Below are 22719 nucleotides of genomic sequence, written 5' to 3'. Positions count from 1 at the left end.
AAAAACTGGCAGCTCAGTCCCCAGATTTTTATTGTAAAAATTGCATTGGTGCCGTTTTGTCAATATATATATATATATATATATATATATATATATATATATATATATATATATATATATATATATATATATATATATATATATATATATATATATATATATATATATATATAAATAAAACAATAAAAAAACTAGCTTCTTAGTTGTGAGAATTTTACTGTCAAAATAAAACTGGTACCATGTTTTCCTTTACAGTAACACACTGTAAAAATAATGATCATACTGTAAAAAAAAAAAAAAAGACCATAGATTTTATGGTAAAAAAGTGGCAGCTCAGCCCCCAGAATTTTACTGTAAAAATTACACTGGTGCCCTTTTGTCTATATATATATATATATATATATATATATATATATATATATATATATATATATATATATATATATATATATATATATATATATATATATATATATATATATATATATATTAAAAAACAACTAGCTGCTTAGTTGTTACAATTTTACTGTAAAAATAAAAGTTGTACCATTTTTTCATTTACAGTAACACACTGTAAAAATAATGACCATACTGTAAAAAAAATGTAAAAATTGGTCCCTCCCACAAAATGCACCCCTGACCACCGGCCCCTTTTACAGTCGCTGATTATTTGCGCCGCAACACCAGGGGCCTCTCTAGGGGCCCACAGCAAAATCTATTAGTGATTACAGGAAATCAACAAGTAAGTAGCCGCGTACAAGTGCATCTAAAGTGCATCTAAAGTGCCTACGGGCCGTGGACCACATGCAAATGAGGGGCCCCGCAACAGGAACAGGAACGCAGTAATTAAACCCCTGATGTGTTTATTGCTCCCGAGTCATTGGGGAGCTTTGAATCGATATTTTTCATTCATTTGCAGCGAAGTCCCAGGCGGGGTCCGCAGAAGTTGGTCGCCACGAGGAGCTTATTGAGCCGCTCCGAGAGAAGGAGCGCTAAGCAACCGTGACAGATGACTCCTTCTGACGCTCAAATGCTAATTGCTGCAATAACAATCACATTTATTGGAATTATGCTGCTAAATGAAAAAAGCAGAAGGAGAGAAAAAGGCTGAGGAGACGACGATATAGTCTTGGAACAGCTTGTCTACGTTCTCTTCTACATGCTAACGAACGTGTGCTCTGCATTAATGAACATAGGAAAGGATCTAAGTCCAAGACTAGATGTGACCAATTTAAGTCTAACACTAGATGTGACCAATCTAAGTCTAAGACTAGATGTGACCAATCTAAGTCCAAGACTAGATGTGACCAATCTAAGACTAAGACTAGATGTGACCAATCTAAGTCTAAGACTAGATGTGACCAATCTAAGTATAAGACTAGATCTGACTAATCTAAGTCCAAGACTAGATGAGACCAGTCTAAGTATAAGACTAGATCTGACTAATCTAAGTCTAAGACTAGATCTGACTAATCTAAGTCCAAGACTAGATGGGACCAGTCTAAGTCTAAGACTAGATGTGACCAATCTAAGTATAAGACTAGATCTGACTAATCTAAGTCTAAGACTAGATGTGACCAATCTAAGTCTAAGACTAGATGTGACCAATCTAAGTCCAAGACTAAATGTGAGCAATCTAAGTCCAAGACTAGATGTGACCAGTCTAAGTCTAAGACTAGATGTGACCAATCTAAGACTAAGACTAGATGTGACCAATCTAAGTCTAAGACTACATGTGACCATTCTAAGACTAAGACTAGATGTGAGCAACCTAAGTCTAAGACTAGATGTGACCAATCTAAGTCTAAGACTAGATGTGACTAACCTAAGACTAGGACTAGATGTGACAAATCTAAGTCTAAGACTAGATGTGACCAATCTAAGTCTAGGACTAGATGTGACCAATCTAAGACTAAGACTAATAATAATAATAATAATACCTGGGATTTATATAGCGCTTTTCTAGGTACTCAAAGTCGCTTTACATGTTAAAAACCCATTATTCATTTACACCTGGTGGTGGTAAGCTACTTTCGTAGCCACAGCTGCCCTGGGGAAGACTGACGGAAGCGTGGCTGCCAATTTGCGCCTACGGCCCCTCCGACCACCACCTATCATTCGTAGATGTGACCAGTCTAAGTCTAAGACTAGATGTGACCAATCTAAGACTAAGACTAGATGTGACCAATCTAAGTCTAAGACTACATGTGACCATTCTAAGACTAAGACTAGATGTGAGCAATCAAAGTCTAAGACTAGATGTGACTAACCTAAGTCTAGGACTAGATGTGACAAATCTAAGACTAAGACTAGATGTGACCAATCTAAGACTAAGACTAGATGTGACTAATCTAAGTCTAAGACTAGATGTGACCAATCTAAGACTAAGACTAGATGTGAGCAATCAAAGTCTAGGACTAGATGTGACCAATCTAAGACAAAGACTAGATGTGACTAATCTAAGTCTTAGACTGGATGTGACCAATCTAAGACTAAGACTAGATGTGAGCAACCTAAGTCTAAGACTAGATGTGACCAATCTAAGACCAAGACAAGATGTGACCAATCTAAGTCCAAGACTAGATGTGACCAATCTAAGTCTAAGACTAGATGTGACCAGTCTACGTCTAAGACTAGATGTGACCAGTCTAAGTCTAAGACTAGATGTGACCAATCTAAGTCTAAGACTAGATGTGACCAGTCTAAGTCTAAGACTAGATGTGACCAATCTAAGACTAAGACTAAATGTGACCAATCTAAGTCTAAGACTACATGTGACCATTCTAAGACTAAGACTAGATGTGAGCAACCTAAGTCTAGGACTAGATGTGACCAATCTAAGACTAAGACTAGATGTGACCTGTCTAAGTCTAGGACTAGATGTGACCAATCTAAGACTAAGACTAGATGTGACCTGTCTAAGTCTAAGACTAGATGTGACCAATCTAAGACTAAGACTAGATGTGACCAGTCTAAGTCTAAGACTAGATGTGACCAATCTAAGTCTAAGACTAGATGTGACCAATCTAAGACTAAGACTAGATGTGACCAATCTAAGTCTAAGACTAGATGTGACCAATCTAAGACTAAGACTAGATGTGACCAATCTAAGTCTAAGACTAGATGTGACCAATCTAAGACTAAGACTAGATGTGACCAGTTTAAGTCTAAGACTAGATCTTAGCAATCTAAGTCTAAGACTAGATGTGACCAATCTAAGTCTAGGACTAGATGTGACCAATCTAAGACTAAGACTAGATGTGACCAACCTAAGACTAAGACTAGATGTGAGCAATCTAAGTCTAAGACTAGATGTGACCAATCTAAGTCCAAGACTAGATGTGACCAATCTAAGACTAAGACTACATGTGACCAACCTAAGACTAAGACTAGATGTGAGCAATCTAAGTCTAAGACTAGATGTGACCAATCTAAGTCCAAGACTAGATGTGACCAATCTAAGACTAAGACTAGATGTGACCAACCTAAGACTAAGACTAGATGTGAGCAATCTAAGTCTAGGACTAGATGTGAGCAACCTAAGTCTAAGACCAGAAGTGACTAACTTAAGTCTAGGACTAGATGTGAGCAAAGCAGCCTGGTACCAAGAAGTGTTTCTAACATTCCCAGGCAGTCCTGAGGTTGACTAAGGGCCACATGAGATAGTTTTTGTTGCAGCCACTTAGTCTGAGCAGGACTGGCCCCGGGGCCACAAGCAGCAAATCAAAGAGACGGGGTGAGGGTCAGAGTGTGGCCCCGTGCTGTAAATTAGTCGTGTGGTTTTTAGCTCGCAGTGTTTCACCTCCACAGTTACACCACAGCCACGTCCAAACAATCACCACACCCATGAAATACCTCATATTCCCTCTTTGAGTTACAAGGTTTGTTTTTGGACATATAAGGATTTTAACTCAACATTAAGCGGGAGAAAATGGATGGATGGATTTTTGTAAACATTTACCTCCTGGCGACTAAAACAGGAAGACATGAACATCATGTCTCTGCATGACGGCCTACTTCTGCCAGACTTTTCACAAACTTCAGAAGGACTTGTCATGATTTTACACTTTTATGACTAATACATGCTCAAATGTTGGATACTGGTGTTAAACAATGCTCAGGCGTCAAATCATGGGGCGTCAAATCATAAGGCGTCAAATCATAAGGCATCAATGGGGCGTCAAATCATAATGCGTCAAATCATGGGGCGTCAAATCATGGGGCGTCAAATCATAAGGCGTCAAATCATGGGGCGTCAAATCATAAGGCGTCAAATCATAAGGTTCATGCATTAGCAAATCATAAAGTGTCAAATCATAAGGCGTCAAATCATAAGGCGTCAAATCATGGGGCGTCAAATCATAAGGCGTCAAATCATGGGGCGTCAAATCATAAGGCGTCAAATCATAAGGTTCATGCATTTGCAAATCATAAAGTGTCAAATCATAAGGCGTCAAATCATGGGGCGTCAAATCATAAGGCGTCAAATCATGGGGCGTCAAATCATAAGGCGTCAAATCATAAGGTTCATACATTTGCAAATCATAAAGTGTCAAATTATAAGGCGTCAAATCATAAGGCGTCAAATCATGGGGCGTCAAATCATAAGGCGTCAAATCATAAGGTTCATGCATTTGCAAATCATAAAGTGTCAAATTATAAGGCGTCAAATCATAAGGCGTCAAATCATGGGGCGTCAAATCATAAGGCGTCAAATCATAAGGTTCATGCATTTGCAAATCATAAAGTGTCAAATCATAAGGCGTCAAATTATACAGGGTAAAATCATAAGGTTCATGCATTTGCAAATCATAAAGTGTCAAATCATAAGGCGTCAAATCATAAGGCGTCAAATCATGGGGCGTCAAATCATAAGGCGTCAAATCATGGGGCGTCAAATCATAAGGCGTCAAATCATCGGGTGTCAAATCATAAGGTTCATGCATTTGCAAATCCTAAAGTGTCAAATCATAAGGCGTCAAATTATAAGGCGTCAAATCATGGGGCGTCAAATCATAAGGTTCATGCATTTGCAAATCATAAAGTGTCAAATCATAAGGCGTCAAATCATGGGGCGTCAAATCATAAGGTTCATGCATTTGCAAATCATAAGGCGTCAAACTATAATGCGTCAAATCCTACGGAGTAAAATCATAAGGTTCATGCATTTGCAAATCATAAGGCGTGAAATCATAAGGTGTGAAATCATAGGCTAGCTATATGTACATATTGCATCATAAGGTTCATGCATTTGCAAATCATAAGGTGTCAAATCATAAGGCGTCAAATCATATGACGTAAAATCATAAGGTGAATGCATTTGCAAATCATAAGGTGTCAAATCATAAGGCGTCAAATCATGGGGCGTCAAATCATAAGGTTCATGCACTTGCAAATCATAAGGTGTCAAATCATAAAGCGTCAAATCATATGACGTAAAATCATGAGGTTCATGCATTTGCAAATTATAAGGTGTCAAATTATAAGGCGTCAAATCATACGGGGTAAAATCATAAGGTTCATGCATTTTCAAATCATAAAGTGTCAAATCATAAGGTGTCAAATTATAAGGCGTGAAATCATACCGGGTAAAATCATAAGGTTCATGCATTTGCAAATCATAAGGTGTCAAATTATAAGGCGTGAAATCATACCGGGTAAAATCATAAGGTTCATGCATTTGCAAATCATAAGGTGTCAAATCATAAAGCGTCAAATCATATGACATAAAATCATGAGGTTCCTGCATTTGCAAATTATAAGGCGTCAAATCATACGGGGTAAAATCATAAGGTTCATGCATTTGCAAATCATAAAGTGTCAAATCATAAGGTGTCAAATCATGGGGCGTCAAATCAGGTGTCGGTTTCTCAGATCTGGACAGCCACAGGAAGGACCTTATCAGGACCCGAAAATCTACGAGCATAGAGGGGGCAAACCTGACAGCGCTCCAAGCACCTTTAGTTTGAACTGTTTATGACCCAGTGCAGCTGCTGCATAACGAGACCCCCCCCTTTAGAAGCAGCTGCAGCTATGTAATCGGGGAATGCCCAAATAAATGGGGAAGCTTGGAACTTTTCCCTCAGAGCGTGGGGTGACACCGTACGAGGGTGCAGGTCCACGCACTCTCCTCATGAGCTAAATTGAATCCTGTCTCTGTTCGATTCCTTGCTTCTTGTCTTGTTTAATAGACAAGAAAATGAAAGTGAAAGCTGCGTTTTGTGCACAAAAGACTGAATTAACCGTGTCTGGTTTCCCACAAGTACTCCATCCATCCTTCCTCTACCGCCTGGCCCTCTCGGGGCCGAAGGCAGGGAACACAACACAAATCTGGCCCGGGGTCTTACCCTGCTGATGGAGAAGACGAAGCCGGGTTGTCCCGAGCAGACGCCCATGAAGCAGAAGCGCAGCTGCCAGTAGAACCAGTGCTCGCAGATGAAGGTGATGAGCGACAGCGCCATGGCGGCCCCCAGCATGTAGAAGACCCCCGCCATGTTGTCCACGTCCAGCTGGCTGGACATCACCTCGTTCTTCTCGTGGTGGCAGATCCCCGTCAGCCACAGGGACTCCAGCTCCTCCATCTCGCCTGCGGGCGGGACAAGGAGCGAAGAAGACAAAGATCAAACGGCCATTTTCCGGGGGCCAGACTGATGACAAGTGGCGTGTTGCGTAAGAAAAGTGGCGAGCAGGCGGGATGTGATGCAACCGTGTGATGCGTGTCGGAGGACATCGGGGACGGGAAGAATGATGCAACACCGGGAGAGAACTGTTTTGTTGTCTCGCTACAAAGTGCCACTAATCATTCCGTCTTACACCGCGTGGACTTTTTACACCAAAATACTTTTTGAGATTAAAGCGCATGTTTGTTGAATGTGCTGAAAATATTTGGACATGAAAACAAAACAACAACAACGATGGTGAATAAAATAAAGGACAGTTTCACAATCTGACATGTACATATACAGTACATCAGGGGTCACCAACGCGGTGCCCGCGGGCACCAAGTCGCCCGTAAGGACCAGATGAGTAGTGTTGCGTCGACCAGTATTCCTCCAATGGGGAATTCAAATTGCTAGTCTCTCCCAGATTCTTTTTATGGCAATATGCTGATGTTTATATTCAATCTCCAGGCAATAGTTGGTATTTTGTAGTTTATTCTCAAAGCTTAGAGGACAAACCTGAGACCAACCCAGCACCCAAGCGTTCCCTAGCCCGGTACAGATCGGTCTACCAAAACCCCGGAACTCCTGTCTACTTCCTCCTTCTCCTGTCCCCCCCACCTGCTGTTTCCCCAGTCTAGCTGTGCTCCTTATCTTAGGAATGTAATGGCAGTCTCAACAAAGACAGCGCTCTGACTCTAACCAAGGACACTCGAATCCAAGCACTTTGTACCACACGAGACATTAGCTGATGTAAATATGACTATAGGAGTTTTTAGAAAGAAGTAACACTTAAATATGGATATGCTTCCAACAGTAGCCTGCTGGCCTGTTCTAAAAATAGCTCAAATAGCAGCACTTACCAGTGAGCTGCCTCTATTTTTTAAATTGTATTTATTTACTAGCAAGCTGGTCTCGCTTTGCCCGACATTTTTAATTCTAAGAGAGACAAAACTCAAATAGAATTTGAAAATCCAAGAAAATATTTGAAAGACGTGGTCTTCACTTGTTTAAATAAATGCATTATTTTTTTTTACTTTGCTTCTTATAACTTTCAGAAAGACAATTTTAGAGAAAAAATACAACGCTAAAAATGATTTTAGGATTTTTAAACACATATACCTTTTAAATTGCTTCCTCTTCTTTCCTGACCATTTAAATCAATGTTCAAGTAAATGTTTTTATTTTTATTGTAAAGAATAATAAATACATTTTAATTTAATTCTTCATTTTAGCTTCTGTTTTTTCGACGAAGAATATTTGTGAAATATTTCTTCAAACTTATTATGATTAAAATTCAAAAAAATTATTCTGGCAAATCTAGAAAATCTGTAGAATCAAGTTTAAATCTTATTTCAAAGTCTTTTGAATTTCTTTTGAAATGTTTGTTCTGGAAAATCTAGAAGAAATAATGATTTGTCTTTGTTAGAAATATAGCTTGGTCCAATTTGTTATATATTCTAACAAAGTGTAGATTGGATTTTAACCTATTTAAAACATGTCATCAAAATTCTAAAATTAATCTTAATCAGGAAAAATTACTAATGATGTTCCATAAATTATTTTTAAATTTTTTCAAAAAGATTCGAATTAGCTAGTTTTTCTCTACGTTTTTTCGGTTGAATTTTGAATTTTAAAGAGTCGACATTGAAGATAAACTATGTTTCAAAATTTAATTGTCATTTTTTTGGTGTTTTCTCCTCTTTTAAACCGTTCAATTAAGTGTAAATATCATTAATTATTAATAATAACATAGAGTTAAAGGTAAATTGAGCAAATTGGCTATTTCTGGCAATTTATTCAAGTGTGTATCAAACTGGTAGCCCTTCGCATTAATCAGTACCCAGGAAGTAGCTCTTGGTTTCAAAAAGGTTGGTGACCCCTGCAGTACATGAACATATATACAGTCATGCATAGTTCGAGCCCATTATCGAATCCTCGTATCGAACCGATTCCTTATCGATTCTCTTATCGAATCCAGATAGGTTGTTGTATATGGGAAAAAACACAATATTTGGTTTAACAAAAGCTCACTTTTATTTTATAATAAAAAAAAAATATATATATATTGACTGGAAAATCTAGAAGAATTAATGATTTGTCTTTGTTAGAAATATAGCTTGGTCCAATTTGTTATATATTCTAACAAAGTATAGATTGGATATTAACCTATTTAAAACATGTCATCAAAATCCTAAAATTAATCTTAATCAGGAAAAATTACTAATGATGTTCCATAAAAAGATTCAAATGAGCTAGTTTTTCTCTTCTTTTTTTCGGTTGAATTTTGAATTTTAAAGAGTCGAAATTGAAGATAAACTATGTTTCAAAATGTAATTGTCTTTTTTTCCCGTGTTTTCTCCTCTTTTAAACCGTTCAATTAAGTGTAAATATCATTAATTATTAATAATAACAGAGTTAAAGGTAAATTGAGCAAATTGGCTATTTCTGGCAATTTATTGAAGTGTGTATCAAACTGGTAGCCCTTCGCATTAATCAGTACCCAAAAAGTAGCTCTTGGTTTCAAAAAGGTTGGTGACCCCTGGTCTAGAGCCTAGCTAGCTATTTTCGAAAACCGGCTTCGTTTAAATTTGCACTTAACAGTTGGGTTTTTAAAAACCAATAAACCCTATAATTTTCATGTTGCCATTTAATCAACTTTTCAAGACAGTCGCAAAATGCTGTCTGCTAGACTTTTCAATACAAAGACATATATTTTGTACATTATTCGCCTTCATAAGGCTACAACTTACAAGGACCAGGCTACTAGGGGTCAGTCTGCTTTCTTTTGGGGTTTTTTGCCGGACATTCCAGTATTATTTACCCGTAATCTTGGTATTACTTTCCTTATTAGGTTATTTTGCCACCTCCCCCTTCTCTGTTTGAACTCTCCTTTGTTGTACTTAAACAATACATGTAGCCCTCAAATCTCTCAATATTTTATACACTAACACTTGATCTTGTTGTTGATAACTTCCGCGTCTCTTTCTTAGTAGCGCGCAGGCTAAGCTAACTAGCAAGCTAAGCTAAGCCTGAGAAGCTTTAAAGTTCACTGAGACGAGTCTGACGCAAATAATACATTTTCGTTTTTTCACACGATATGCAAATAAGTAACAATGCGTAAATGAAGGATTTAACGCCGACTTCCAAGCCACAACGCTCGTTAAATACTTTTTCTGTCAATGCTGTGTTCGCTGTGAGCTGGTTTGTTTTCAACGAATTCCCGGTTGCTAGGGGATTGGTAGGCGGAAGTGACGTAGGTCCGCCCTCACCTATACATGTAAACAAACTACGGTGAGTGCAAGGACCGCCAAAATGAGTAGGACAAAACGGCGCTCGCCAAATACTCTCATCAGTGAAGCATGTTTAATACAAACAGTGTGCTTTATAACAATTACGGAGGTATGTGTCATGTTTGTCCTCCTACAAAAACCATATTTAAAAAAAAAAATAAAAAATTTTCCCCCTCTTCTTTTTACATTTTTCATACATTTTAGAAAAAGCTCCAGAGAGCCACTAGGGCGGCGCTAAAGAGCCGCATGCGGCTCTAGAGCCGCGGGTTGCCGACCCCTGCTATAGGTGTATAAATCATACTTGCCAACCTTGAGACCTCCGATTTCGGGAGGTGGGGGGCGTGGTCGGGGGTGGGGCGGGGGCGTGGTTAGGAAGGGAGGAGTATATTTACAGCTAGAATTCACCAAGTCTAGTATTTCATATACATATATATATATATATATATATAATATATATATATATATATATATATATATATATATATATATATATGTATATATATATATATGTATATATATATATATATATATATATATATATATATATGTATATATATATATATGTATATATATATATATATATGTATATATATATATATATATATATATATATATATATATATATATATATATATATATATATATATATATATATATATATGTATATATATGTATATATATATATATATATATATATATATATATATATATATATATATATATATATATATATATATATATATATATATATATATATATATATATATATATATCTACATCCTGAAAATATGCAAACCAAACTGTGTTTAGATAATTGATACTTCAAACTAAAATGCTAAAGTAGTTGATAAACAAGCAATTATTTTAATAATTAAATATGGTCATTTTAAATGAATTATTATGATCATTTAAAATTAATTATTTCAAATATGTTTATTTTAATGTATAATTCCATGGCTGGATGTAATAAGGAGTCAGAAAACATACAAAATAAAAATACAATTAATTTTGATGTTTTTAGCAAAACATAGTAAAAAAAATTGTATTTTTTTTATTTTTTATTAATAAATATATTTATTTTTAGGTAAGATAAACATAATAATACAATTTATCTCTAGTCTGGATGATTTAGTTCTTGTCACCCTGTTGTCCTCCCGTCTCTTCCCCGAGGATGGCTCCATGAGCTGGGCAAACCCCTGGAGATGCCCTACGTCAACAACACGGTCGGCGGCCCGTCGGTGCGCAGCTCGTACATCGCCGCCCTCAGCAGCCTGACCAGCGTCGGTTTTGGCAACGTGTGCGCCAACACGGACGCCGAGAAGATCTTCTCCATCTGCACCACGCTCATCGGCTGTATGCCGGACGCCTCGTACGGAATAACGTGATTGGGCAGGCACGCTGTTTATATCGTGGGAAAGCGGACGTGAAAAAAGGCTGTCCTCACTCAGGTCCGCATGGAGCTGGAGGGGGCGTGTCCTCCAGCTCCAGCTGAAAATCGGGAGATTTTCGGGAGAATATTTGTCCCGGGAGGTTTTCGGGAGAGGCGCTGAATTTCGGGAGTCTCCCGGAAAATTCGGGAGGGTTGGCAAGTATGATAAATAATAATATAGTGTTAAATAAAATCAGTCCTTTGGGCACAAAACTGAAAATAACACAGCTCTCAAAAAAGTGCACTTCTGCTGCTATTGGAACATACTAACTACACACACAGGCAGACAGCTAACAAACAATCCAAGACGTCTAATAAAGTTCCAAAGCAGATTCATCCATTTAGGCTCTTTATTGTTGTTGATCTTGCTTTGTCTTTTCCTATCTTTACTTTTGTCTTGCACTGGACTGTTATTTTTTTTTTTAAATCTGAAATACACACAATGACAAATGTATAAGCTATGTGAGTCAATTAACATACTGAAATGTAATACACAATATGTCAATATTAGCTTCACACAAATATACAGTACTATCATCAAACAAATACTTCTGAGTGTTGAAACTATTTTGATGGTGGCAGCCATTTTAAGTCCTCAAAACATCAATTGAAACAGTGCACAAAAATAGTTTTTCAATAAACATCTTACTATCAAACTTAACCACTTTCCACCTTAATATTGAGTTACACAAACAAGTTAAACAGTTTACTTACAGACTTATCTCTTCCAAGGCTTGTAGGAGCTAACACAACTTGTCTACTTCTCAATTGTCTCAACCCGGAAGTGCCCAAACTAATGACGTGTAGTATTTTCATATCGCCACAAGGTGTCAGTAAGAGTCTACAATCAAATGGGCATAACATTGCCGTCCCACAGGGCATTTCCTGTACGTGGGAAGGGATTCGAATAAAGAACCAACTCTTTTTCTTTACTATAGTGGCCTCGATAACGGGAACCGGTTCTCAAAAAGGGATTCGAGTCCATGGAATCGGTTCTTTTCTTATCGAACAACCGATTTCGAACATCATCCCTAGTCATGCGTATAATCGCCTTTCATTGTTTTTACTATAACAATCTACAAGGTTAATACAGTTCGCTTCGTGTCAGGTAGTGTACCTAATGTAGTGTCAGTAGGTGTACCTAATGTAGTGTCAGGTAGTGTATTAGGTCACTACCCGATGCTACATTAGGTACACACTTTCTAGGCCAACAGGAATGAGCGGAGGGTGAGGCACAGTCTCGCAAGGTCACATTGAAACCCTGAGAAGGTGGGGGCGAGACGTGGCGGACTGGGTTTTCAGTTTCACTTTTGCAGACCCACAGTGTCCAAACACACAAAAACAAAACTAATTTGACTCACTGGGACGGTTAAAAAGTGCTTTTTCTACCAGTCTGTCATTCATTTTGTGGAGAGATCAAAATAAAAACAACTCTCTTTAGGGCACCCTCCGTGTTCAGAGGGATGACCCACATTCACACACACACACACACACACACACACACACACACACACACACACACACACACACACACACACACACACACACACACACACACACACACACACACACACACACACACACACACACACACACACACACACACACACACACACACACACGCACACACACACACACACACACGGTCAAAATACACCAGGAGCTACGCTGACAACCCAAACTGAGACGCACGATAGCAGACCGACGTTGAATAATGTCAACTCAAGAGTTGAAATTTACCATACATTTTGCACGATAAGCCACTCATTTTTTCCTACGCTTTGTACCCTGCGGCTTATAAAACGGCGTGACTAACCTATGGATTTTTCTTCGCTGACGACCATTATGCAAACACCGTCGATTAAAAACAACAAAAATAAACAAGCAAAGACACTGAAAAGGTGTGTTATCGTATGTGCTACGGCGCCATCTTTTGGACCCGGGGGGTCTTCGATTCAGCCCGCGTGACGGCATGAGTTCAACGGGAGCGACTCAGGCCATTAACCATGGAGTGTACTTTCTCGGGACTACATGCAAAGCAATGTACTTGTTTGACCCAATCCAAACAACCTTCCCTAGTCATGGCGCAGAAAGAAAAAAAAAATCAACCAGTGAAAAAAGTCAACACACATGGTCACACATAACACAACCTGCTCACTGAATGTTGTGGATATTTAAAAAAAACACCCAACCAGCATAAAAAGTTCTAAGTTACGTCCATTGCAAGGCATGATGGGAAAATTTCAAAAAAGCCCTCTCTCCACGTTTAACCATGTTTCCCGCATTTTCGAGCACCCGGCCAAATTCTTTTTAGCATAATGCGGGCTCCCAGTCAAAAAGTATGGACACCCTGGTCCAGACTGAGCTTTGAACCGGAAGTACAATAGCTGTCCAGTCTTCTTGCCGTCCATAGCGTTTCTACTCATATGCATTCTTCATTCATCACTCCGAGCAATGTTAGTAAGTTTTAGAAAGTGACTAAAACACATCATACATGTGTGATGTCTGTAAGAGTGTTTGCAGGCATATTTGTACGCGCTACCGTAATGTAATGAGGCTAGCATCGTTAGCATTAGCTTATATGCTAACACGTTTTACGAGTGTCTGTTTTAGTATTATTAACTTACAATGTCATTCCTTTTCAGTTTCAGTTGCGTAAATTCGCCAAAACGTCACCGTTGCGCAGCTAGTGGGTCCATGACGATGACTTCTGTTTTGTTTGATCGGCCGTTTTACTGCCGTGTTATTTGGAAACAATTAAGGTATGTAAACAAACATTTTACCAAATATTTCCATGTAAATAACTCATTACGCAACGTATATATCTGCGACGTATAGTCGGTGCGGCTTATATATGGAAATATGTTTTTTTTTTCTTTGAAAATTTAGTGGGTGTGGCTTATATACTGACACACTCTTTAGTAGGGAAAATACGGTTGATTACTCGTTACTAGTAAAAGTATTATATGACACCGTTATTAACAACATTGGTATTAGAAAATGTTGCCACCATTATTCATTTCATTGTTGTTTGTGAGGGTTAACCAAACACTGTTTTGTTTGATCAGCCGTTTTACTGCCCTGTCACAGACACCGTTAGGATACAATTAAAGTATGTAAATAAACATTTAAAGAATATTTCAGTGTAAATAACTCATTTCACAACGTATATATCTGCGGCTTATATATGGAAACATGTTTTTTTTCTTCGGAAATTTAGTGGGTGTGGCTTGTATACCAACACGCTCTATAGTACGAAAATACGGTAGGTTACTCGTTACTAGTAAAAGTATTATATGACACCGTTATTAACAACATTGGTATAAGAAAATGTTGCCACCATTATTAATTTCATTGACTAATACCTTTCATCAATCAAAACAAAATCACACCCACGAAGAAGATGACCAAATTAACTGATGAATAAAAACGAGATGAAATTGTTGAAAAATCCAATCTTATTTAATTTCATCTTGTAGATAGGTGGGACAATTTATTGAAACCCTGTATTTTGTGAGGGTTAACTAAAAACTGTTTTGTTGGATCAGCCATTTTACTGCCCTGTCACAGACACCGTTAGGAAACAATTAAAGTATGTAAATAAACATTTACAGAATATTTCAGTGTAAATAACTCATTTCACAACGTATATATCTGCGACTTATAGTCCAGTGCGGCTTATATATGGAAATATGTTTTTTTTCTTAGGAAATTTAGTGGGTGTGGCTTATATACCAAAGCGCTCTATAGTACGGAAAATATATAGGTGGGACAATTTATTGAAACCCTGTATTTTGTGAGGGTTAACTAAAAACTGTTTTGTTTGATATACCGTTTTACTGCCCTGTCCCAGACACTGTTAAGAAACAATGAAGGTATTTTTTTTTACAATTATTTTTTACACTGAATTTTGAAACTGATATTTTTTTTTTACTGAATTTTAAAACACTGATTTTTTTCAAACTAAAGTTTTAAACACTGGATTTTTTTTTTACAATTATTTTTTTTACACTGAATTTTTAAATACTGATTTTTTTTCACACTCAATTTTAAAACATAATTTTTTTGCACTCAATTTTAAAACACTGATTTTTTTACTTATTTTTCAAACACTGAATTTGTTCATACTGATTTTTGAAACACTGAATTTATTTAAACTGATTTGTTTACACTGAATTTTAAAACACTGGAGTTTAAAATAGTGAATTTTAAAACGCTGATTTTTTTTTAACTGAATGTTTAAACACTGACTTTTTATACACTGAATTTATTTACACTGAATGTTTTAGCACTGAGTTTTTTTACGCTGAATTTTTATACGCTTCGTTTTAAAACACTGATTTTTTTTACACTGAATTTTTAAGCACTGAATTTTTATGCACTGCAGTTTAAAACACTGGGTTTTTTTTTACACTGACTTTTTATATACTGATTTTTTTTACACTGAATTTTGAAACAATGATTTCTGAATTTTAAAACACTGAATTTTAACACACTGAATTTTAAATCTGTTTTTTTTTACATCGACTTTTTATGCATTGATTTTTTTACACATAATTTTTATACACTGATATTTTTTTTTTACACTGACTTTTTATACATTTATTTTTTACACAAAATTTTTAAACACTGTTTTGTTTGATCATCCGTTTTACTGCCCTGTCACAGACACCGTTAGGAAACAATTAAGGTATGTAAATAAACATTTACAGAATATTTCAGTGTAAATAACTAATTTCACAACATATATATCTGCGACTTATAGTCCAGTGCGACTAATATATGGAAATATTTTTTTTTTCTTGGGAAATCTAGTGGGTGTGGCTTTATAAACCGGAAAATGCGGTAATTGGACCCAACAATTAACCCGTGCATCCACCTGCTCTCCTTGAATTTAGTTTGGTGGCGTAAAAGAAATAAGAAGAAGATGTCTCACCGTCCCCAAAGAGCTCCAGGATGGCCAAGTCCACGTGTCTCTTCCAGAGCGACTCCTTCTGGATGGCGATGCCGTAGCCGGTGGTGGCGAAGATGTAGCCGCTGCCGATGGTCACCAGCTTGCAGCCCTCGTCCCTGCCCGCCTTGTAATTGAGCACGGCCGCGTCGTAAATGAAAGCGTCTAGTTTGCTAATGAAAGAGGGGAGGGAGATAGGTTGCACTTAATTAGCACTTAGGAGCAAGACGTGGCGGCGACAACATTCCAATTAACTTGCTAAAGAGCACCACGCCGCTGGTAAGTGGCCGAGGCCGGAGTCGGCACGCAGGGGGGCCGAAAAAACTCCATGGTGGAGACTGAAGAGGCAACAATATGTCTGCTTAAAGGTGCATGTGATGAAAGGGAGCACAAAATAAGAGCGGGAAAATAATAATAATAAATAAATATTATATACATATGTTTTTTTTTATAATTACTGAAATTTGTCATTAATTATAATCGGGATTATATACATAATTAAATTATTTAATTTAAAATTACATTTGAATTATTATTTAATAATTTAATGAACTATTAAACATTTTAATTATTATTCATGTCATTATCTAGTTTTGATTCAAATCAATCTAATTATTGATGTATTTTCACAGACCAGTCCGGCGTTAGGTCCCGCCCACTGGCTTAGAGGGCGGAGTTTAATTTTAATTAATGAAGCGCCGACGTTAAAGAAATAAACATTTAAGTAGTAACCCTAAATGTGTCATGATTTCATTAAGGTCGTGAAATAAATAATAAAAATCATGAAATAATGACACCACTAATTAATTGAATGATGAAATCATGAATCAAATCATGAAATATTTAAATCAACAATTAATTCAAGGGTGAAATCATGAAGCAAATCATGAAATAATTAATTAAATAATGAAATCATGAATGAAATCATGAAATAATTAAATTAATAATTAATTCAGGGATGAAATCAAGAATCAAATTATGAAATAATTAAATCAATAATTAATTAAATGATGGAATCGTGAAATAATTAAATCAATAATAAATTCAGGGATGAAATCATGAATCCAATCACGACATAATCAAACCAATTATTAATTCAAGGATGCAATCAAGAATCAAATCATGAAATAATTAAATCAAATTCAATGGTGACATCATGAGTCAAATCATGAAATTAAATCAATAATTATTTCAAGGATGAAATCATGAATCAAATCATGAAATAATTAAATCAATAATTAATTAAATGATGAACTAATTAAATCAATGATTAATTCAAGGATGATATCAAGAATCAAATCAGGAAACACTTAAATCAATAATTAAATGATGAAATGATGAAATAATTAAATCAATAATTAATTCAAGGATGATATCAAGAATTAAATCATGAAATCATGAATTCAATAATTAATTAAATTATGAAATCAAGAATCAAATCAGGAAAAAATTAAATCAAGAATTAATTCAGGGATGAAATCAATCAAATCATGAAATAATTAAATCAATGATTAATTACACGATTAAATGATCAAATTAAATGTACATTAAATAATCAATTACACATTTAAAACGTATTTAATTCCAATTGTAATTAATTATTGACACATTAAAGTCAGGATTTAAATAATGAGTTTATTTATTTAATTTTGTCCTGTTTGGCCCTCCATAGAAGACTAGGTACACCTGCAGAATGTATGATGCTATAAGGCCACAACAACAACCTCTCAAAAAGTGATAAGACATGATCAGCAATTCAATAAATACAAAAATACGTGAGAATTGATTTTGATTGATTTGAAAAAAGTTTTTACGCTTGTTACTAATTGAATTTAGTGATTTGTTCTATGGATTGTTGGCATGACAAAGTCCATACACACATCTTATGCTCACTTGTATACCTGCACTTCAAAGTCTTGTAGTGGATCGACGATGATGGTGCAGGTGTACCTAAAAAAGTGAACTGCGCGGAACAAACTCTTGTATCGGATCTACGATGATGGTGCAGGTGTACCTGATAAAAGACTCCTTTGCAAAGCTTCCAACTCTTGTATCGGATCTACGGCGATGGTGCAGGTGTACCAAATAAAGAGTTCTTTGAAAAGCTTCCAACTCTTCTATCGGATGTACGACGACTGTGCAGGTGTACCTAATAAGGTGTCCTTTGAAAAGCTTCCAACTCTTGTATCAGATCTACGGCGATGGTGCAGGTGTACCTAATAAGGTGTCCTTTGAAAAGCTTCCAACTCTTGTATCGGATCTACGGTGATGGTGCAGGTGTACCTAATAGAGTCCTTTGAAAAGCTTCCAATTCTTGTATCGTAATTACGACGATGGTGCAGGTGTACCTAATAAAGTGTCCTTTGAAAAGCTTCCAACTCTTGTATCGGATCTACGATGATGGTGCAGGTGTACCTAATAAAGTGTCCTTTGAAAAGCTTCAAACTCTTGTATCAGATCTACGACGATGTTGCAGGTGTACCTAATAAAGTGTCCTTTGAAAGCTTCCAACTCTTGTATCGGATCTACGAAGATGGTGCAGGTGTACCTAATAAAGTGTCCATTGAAAAGCTTCAAACTCTTGTATCAGATCTACGACAATGGTGCAGGTGTACCTAATAAAGAGTCCTTTGAAAAGCTTCCAACTCTTGTATCGGATCTACGACAATGGTGCAGGTGTAATTAATAAAGTGTCCTTTGCAAAGCTTCCAACTCTTGTATCGGATCTACGATGATGGTGCAGGTGTACCTAATAAAGAGTCCTTTGAAAAGCTTCCAATTCTTGTATCGGATCTACGACGATGGTGCAGGTGTACCTAATAAAGAGTCTTTTGAAAAGCTTCCAACTCTTGTATCGGATCTACGACGATGGTGCAGGTGTACCTAATAAAGTGTCCTTTGAAAAGCGTCCAACTCTTGTATCGGATCTACGACGACGGTGCAGGTGTACCTAATAAAGTGTCCTTTGAAAGCTTCAAACTCTTGTATCGTAATTACGACGATGGTGCAGGTGTACCTAATAAAGAGTCTTTTGAAAAGCTTCAAACTTTTGTATCGGATCTACGACAATGGTGCAGGTGTACCTAATAAAGAGTCCTTTGAAAAGCTTCCAACTCTTGTATCGGATCTACGATGATGGTGCAGGTGTACCTAATAAGGTGTCCTTTGAAAAGCTTCCAACTCTTGTATCGGATCTACGACAATGGTGCAGGTGTACCTAATAAGGTGTCCTTTGAAAAGCTTCCAACTCTTGTATCGGATCTACGACAATGGTGCAGGTGTACCTAATAAGGTGTCCTTTGAAAAGCTTCCAACTCTTGTATCGGATCTACGGCGATGGTGCAGGTGTACCTAATAAAGTGTCCTTTGAAAAGCTTCAAACTTTTGTATCAGATCTACCACGATGTTGCAGGTGTACCTAATAAAGTGTCCTTTGAAAGCTTCCAACTCTTGTATCGGATCTACGATGATGGTGCAGATGTACCTAATAAAGTGTCCTTTGAAAAGCTTCAAACTCTTGTATCATAATTACGACGATGGTGCAGGTGTACCTAATAAATAGTCCTTTGAAAAGCTTTTCACTCTTGTATCGGATCTACGACGATGGTGCAGGTGTACTAATAAAGTGTCCTTTGAAAATCTTCTAACTGTTGTATCGGATCTACGACAATGGTGCAGGTGTACCTAATAAAGTGTCCTTTGAAAAGCTTCAAACTCTTGTATCGGATCTACGACGATGGTGCAGGTGTACCTAATAAAGTGTCCTTTGCAAAGCTTCCAACTCTTGTATCGGATCTACGACGATGGTGCAGGTGTACCTAATAAAGTGTCCTCTAAAAAAGCAACGCTGGCCAACTAATTAAAATGGAATCAGTTCAACAATTGTTTGGTTTCCCTTAGAATGAAGTCTTGGTTTCCTTACCCAGCTTTAAGACTTTGCAGCGCCTCGTGGACGTTCCTCTGGTGGAACTTGGTCATGTAGCTGTGCATCTCCGGGTAGTTGTTCCTGATGTTCCTCTCCGTGCTCCCGTTTGGGACCGTGCCGAAACGGAACGGCGGCGAGAAGTCGTTGGGGCTCTGGAACTACAAGAAGGAAGACCGAAGGCGTGTCAGCCGGAGAAGACCACCCCGAAGACCAAGAGGCGGATCAGAGAAGGACCTTTTTGTCTGAGAGTCCGGACACCTGGTCCACGTATTCCTCCTGGATCATGAAGGCGGCCAGGTTGGCGGTGTAGGAGGCCAGGAAGATGACGGCGAAGAAGGCCCACACGGACACCATGATCTTGCTGGTGGTACCTTTGGGGTTCTGCACCGGCACAGAGTTGTTGAAGACCAGACCCCACAGCAGCCAGATGGCCTTGCCGATGGTGAAGGAGGGACCGTGCGGCTCTGGAGGAAACGTGGCCAAGGTTTAGGACAAAGGCATCTGGTACACGCTCAGTCAGTTCTTAATAACTTCCTGTCTGATCACATGATTAGTTTAGGTTAGGGGTTAGGGTAGGGTTAGGGTTAGGGTTAGGGTTAGTCAAATCCTTTGGTTAGGGTTAGGGGTTAGGGTTTGATTAGTCAAATCCTTCTCCATCAATGAAATATTCATTTTAAAAGAAAAACTTCCTGTGTGATCACATGATTAGTCAAATTCTTCTCTATCAAGGACATATTCATTTTAATGGCAAAACTTCTTGTCTGGTCACATGATTACTCAAATCCTTCTCCATCAAGGAAGTATTCTTCTTCATAGAAAAACCTCCTGTCTGATCACATGATTAGTCAAATACTTCTCCATCAAGGAAATATTCATTTTAATGGCAAAACTTCCTGTCTGATCATATGATTAGTCAAATCCTTCATCAAGCAAGTATTCATTTTAATAGCAAAACTTCCTGTCTGATCACATGATTAGTCAAATCCTTCTCCGTCAAGGAAGTATTCATTTTAAGAGCAACACGTCCTGTCTGATCACATGATTAGTCAAATCCTTCTCCATCAATGAAATATTCATTTTAAAAGAAAAGTTTCCTGTCTGATCACATGATTAGTCAAATTCTTCTCCATCAAGGACATATTCATTTTAATGGCAAAACTTCTTGTCTGGTCACATGATTAGTCAAATCCTTCTCCATTAAGGACGTATTCATTTTAAAAGAAAAACATCCTGTCTGATCACATGATTAGTCAAATCCTTCTCCATCAAGGAAGTATTCATTTTAAAAGAAAAACATCCTGTCTGATCACATGATTAGTCAAATCCTTCTCCATAAAGGAAGTATTCATTTTAAAAGAAAAACATCCTGTCTGATCACATGATTAGTCAAATCCTTTTCCATCAAGGAAGTATTCATTTTAAAAGAAAAACATCCTGTCTGATCACAGTATTAGTCAAATCCTTCTCCATCAAGGAAGTATTCATTTTAATGGCAAAACTTCCTGTCTGATCACATGATTAGTCAAATCCTATTCCATCAAGGAAGTATTCATTTTAAAAGAAAAGCTTCCTGTCTGATCACATGATTAGTCAAATCCTTCTCCATCAAGGAAGTATTCATTTTAATGGCAAAACTTCCTGTCTGATCACATGATTAGTCAAATCCTTTTCCATCAAGGAAGTATTCATTTTAAAAGAAAAGCTTCCTGTCTGATCACATGATTAGTCAAATCTTTCTCCATCAAGGACATGTATATTTTAATGGCAAAACTTCCTGTCTGATCACATGATTAGTCAAATCCTTTTTTATACACTGAATTTTAAAACTGTTTTTTTTTACAGTGACTTTTTATACCTTGATTTTTTTACACTGAATTTTTACAAAATTATTTTTTTTTACACTGACTTTTTATACACTGAATTTATTTACACTGAATTTTTTAGCACTGAGTTTTTGTACACTGCATTTTTATACTCTTAGTTTTAAAACAATGATTTTTTTACACTGAATTTTTAAGCACTTAATTTTTTTTAAACAAAATTTTTATGCACTGAATTTTTATACACTGATTTTTTTACACTGAATTTTGAAACAATTATTTCTGAATTTTAAAACACTGAATTTTAAAACTGTTTTTTTTACACTGACTTTTTATACATTGATTTTTTTACACTGAATTTTTATACACTGATTTTATTTTTTACACTAACTTTTTGGACACTGATTTTTTACATTGATGGTTTTTTTTTTACATAGAATTTTAAAACACTGATTTCAATGTTCAAACAATGGATTTTTTTTACAATTATTATTTTTTTGCACTGAATTTTTAAACACTGGATTTTTTTTTACAATATTTTACACTGAATTTTGAAACTGATATTTTTTTTTCACTGAATTTTAAAACATAATTTTTTTGCGCTGAATTTTAAAACAGATTTTTTTTAGTTATTTTTCAAAC

At 36.7% G+C, this 22719-nt stretch overlaps 1 protein-coding gene across 1 annotated transcript in view; it reads right to left on the bottom strand.

Annotated features, from left to right (window-relative positions):
- Nucleotides 1–22719, bottom strand: part of LOC133642879 (glutamate receptor ionotropic, NMDA 2B-like) — a 355065-nt gene that overhangs the window by 7685 nt on the left and 324661 nt on the right. The window contains exons 11-14 of the mRNA XM_062037290.1: nucleotides 20492–20721; nucleotides 20255–20415; nucleotides 16318–16505; nucleotides 6348–6586 (exon numbers count right to left, since the gene is read on the bottom strand). Of these exons, the coding sequence (XP_061893274.1) occupies nucleotides 6348–6586; nucleotides 16318–16505; nucleotides 20255–20415; nucleotides 20492–20721 (818 nt within the window). The remainder of the gene's footprint in view (nucleotides 1–6347; nucleotides 6587–16317; nucleotides 16506–20254; nucleotides 20416–20491; nucleotides 20722–22719) is intronic.

The sequence above is a fragment of the Entelurus aequoreus genome, linkage group LG25 (assembly GCF_033978785.1).
Source record: "Entelurus aequoreus isolate RoL-2023_Sb linkage group LG25, RoL_Eaeq_v1.1, whole genome shotgun sequence".
Lineage (NCBI taxonomy): Eukaryota > Metazoa > Chordata > Actinopteri > Syngnathiformes > Syngnathidae > Entelurus > Entelurus aequoreus.
The sequence above is the reverse complement of the archived record's forward strand: the minus strand, read 5'-3'. Positions and strand labels throughout refer to the sequence as shown.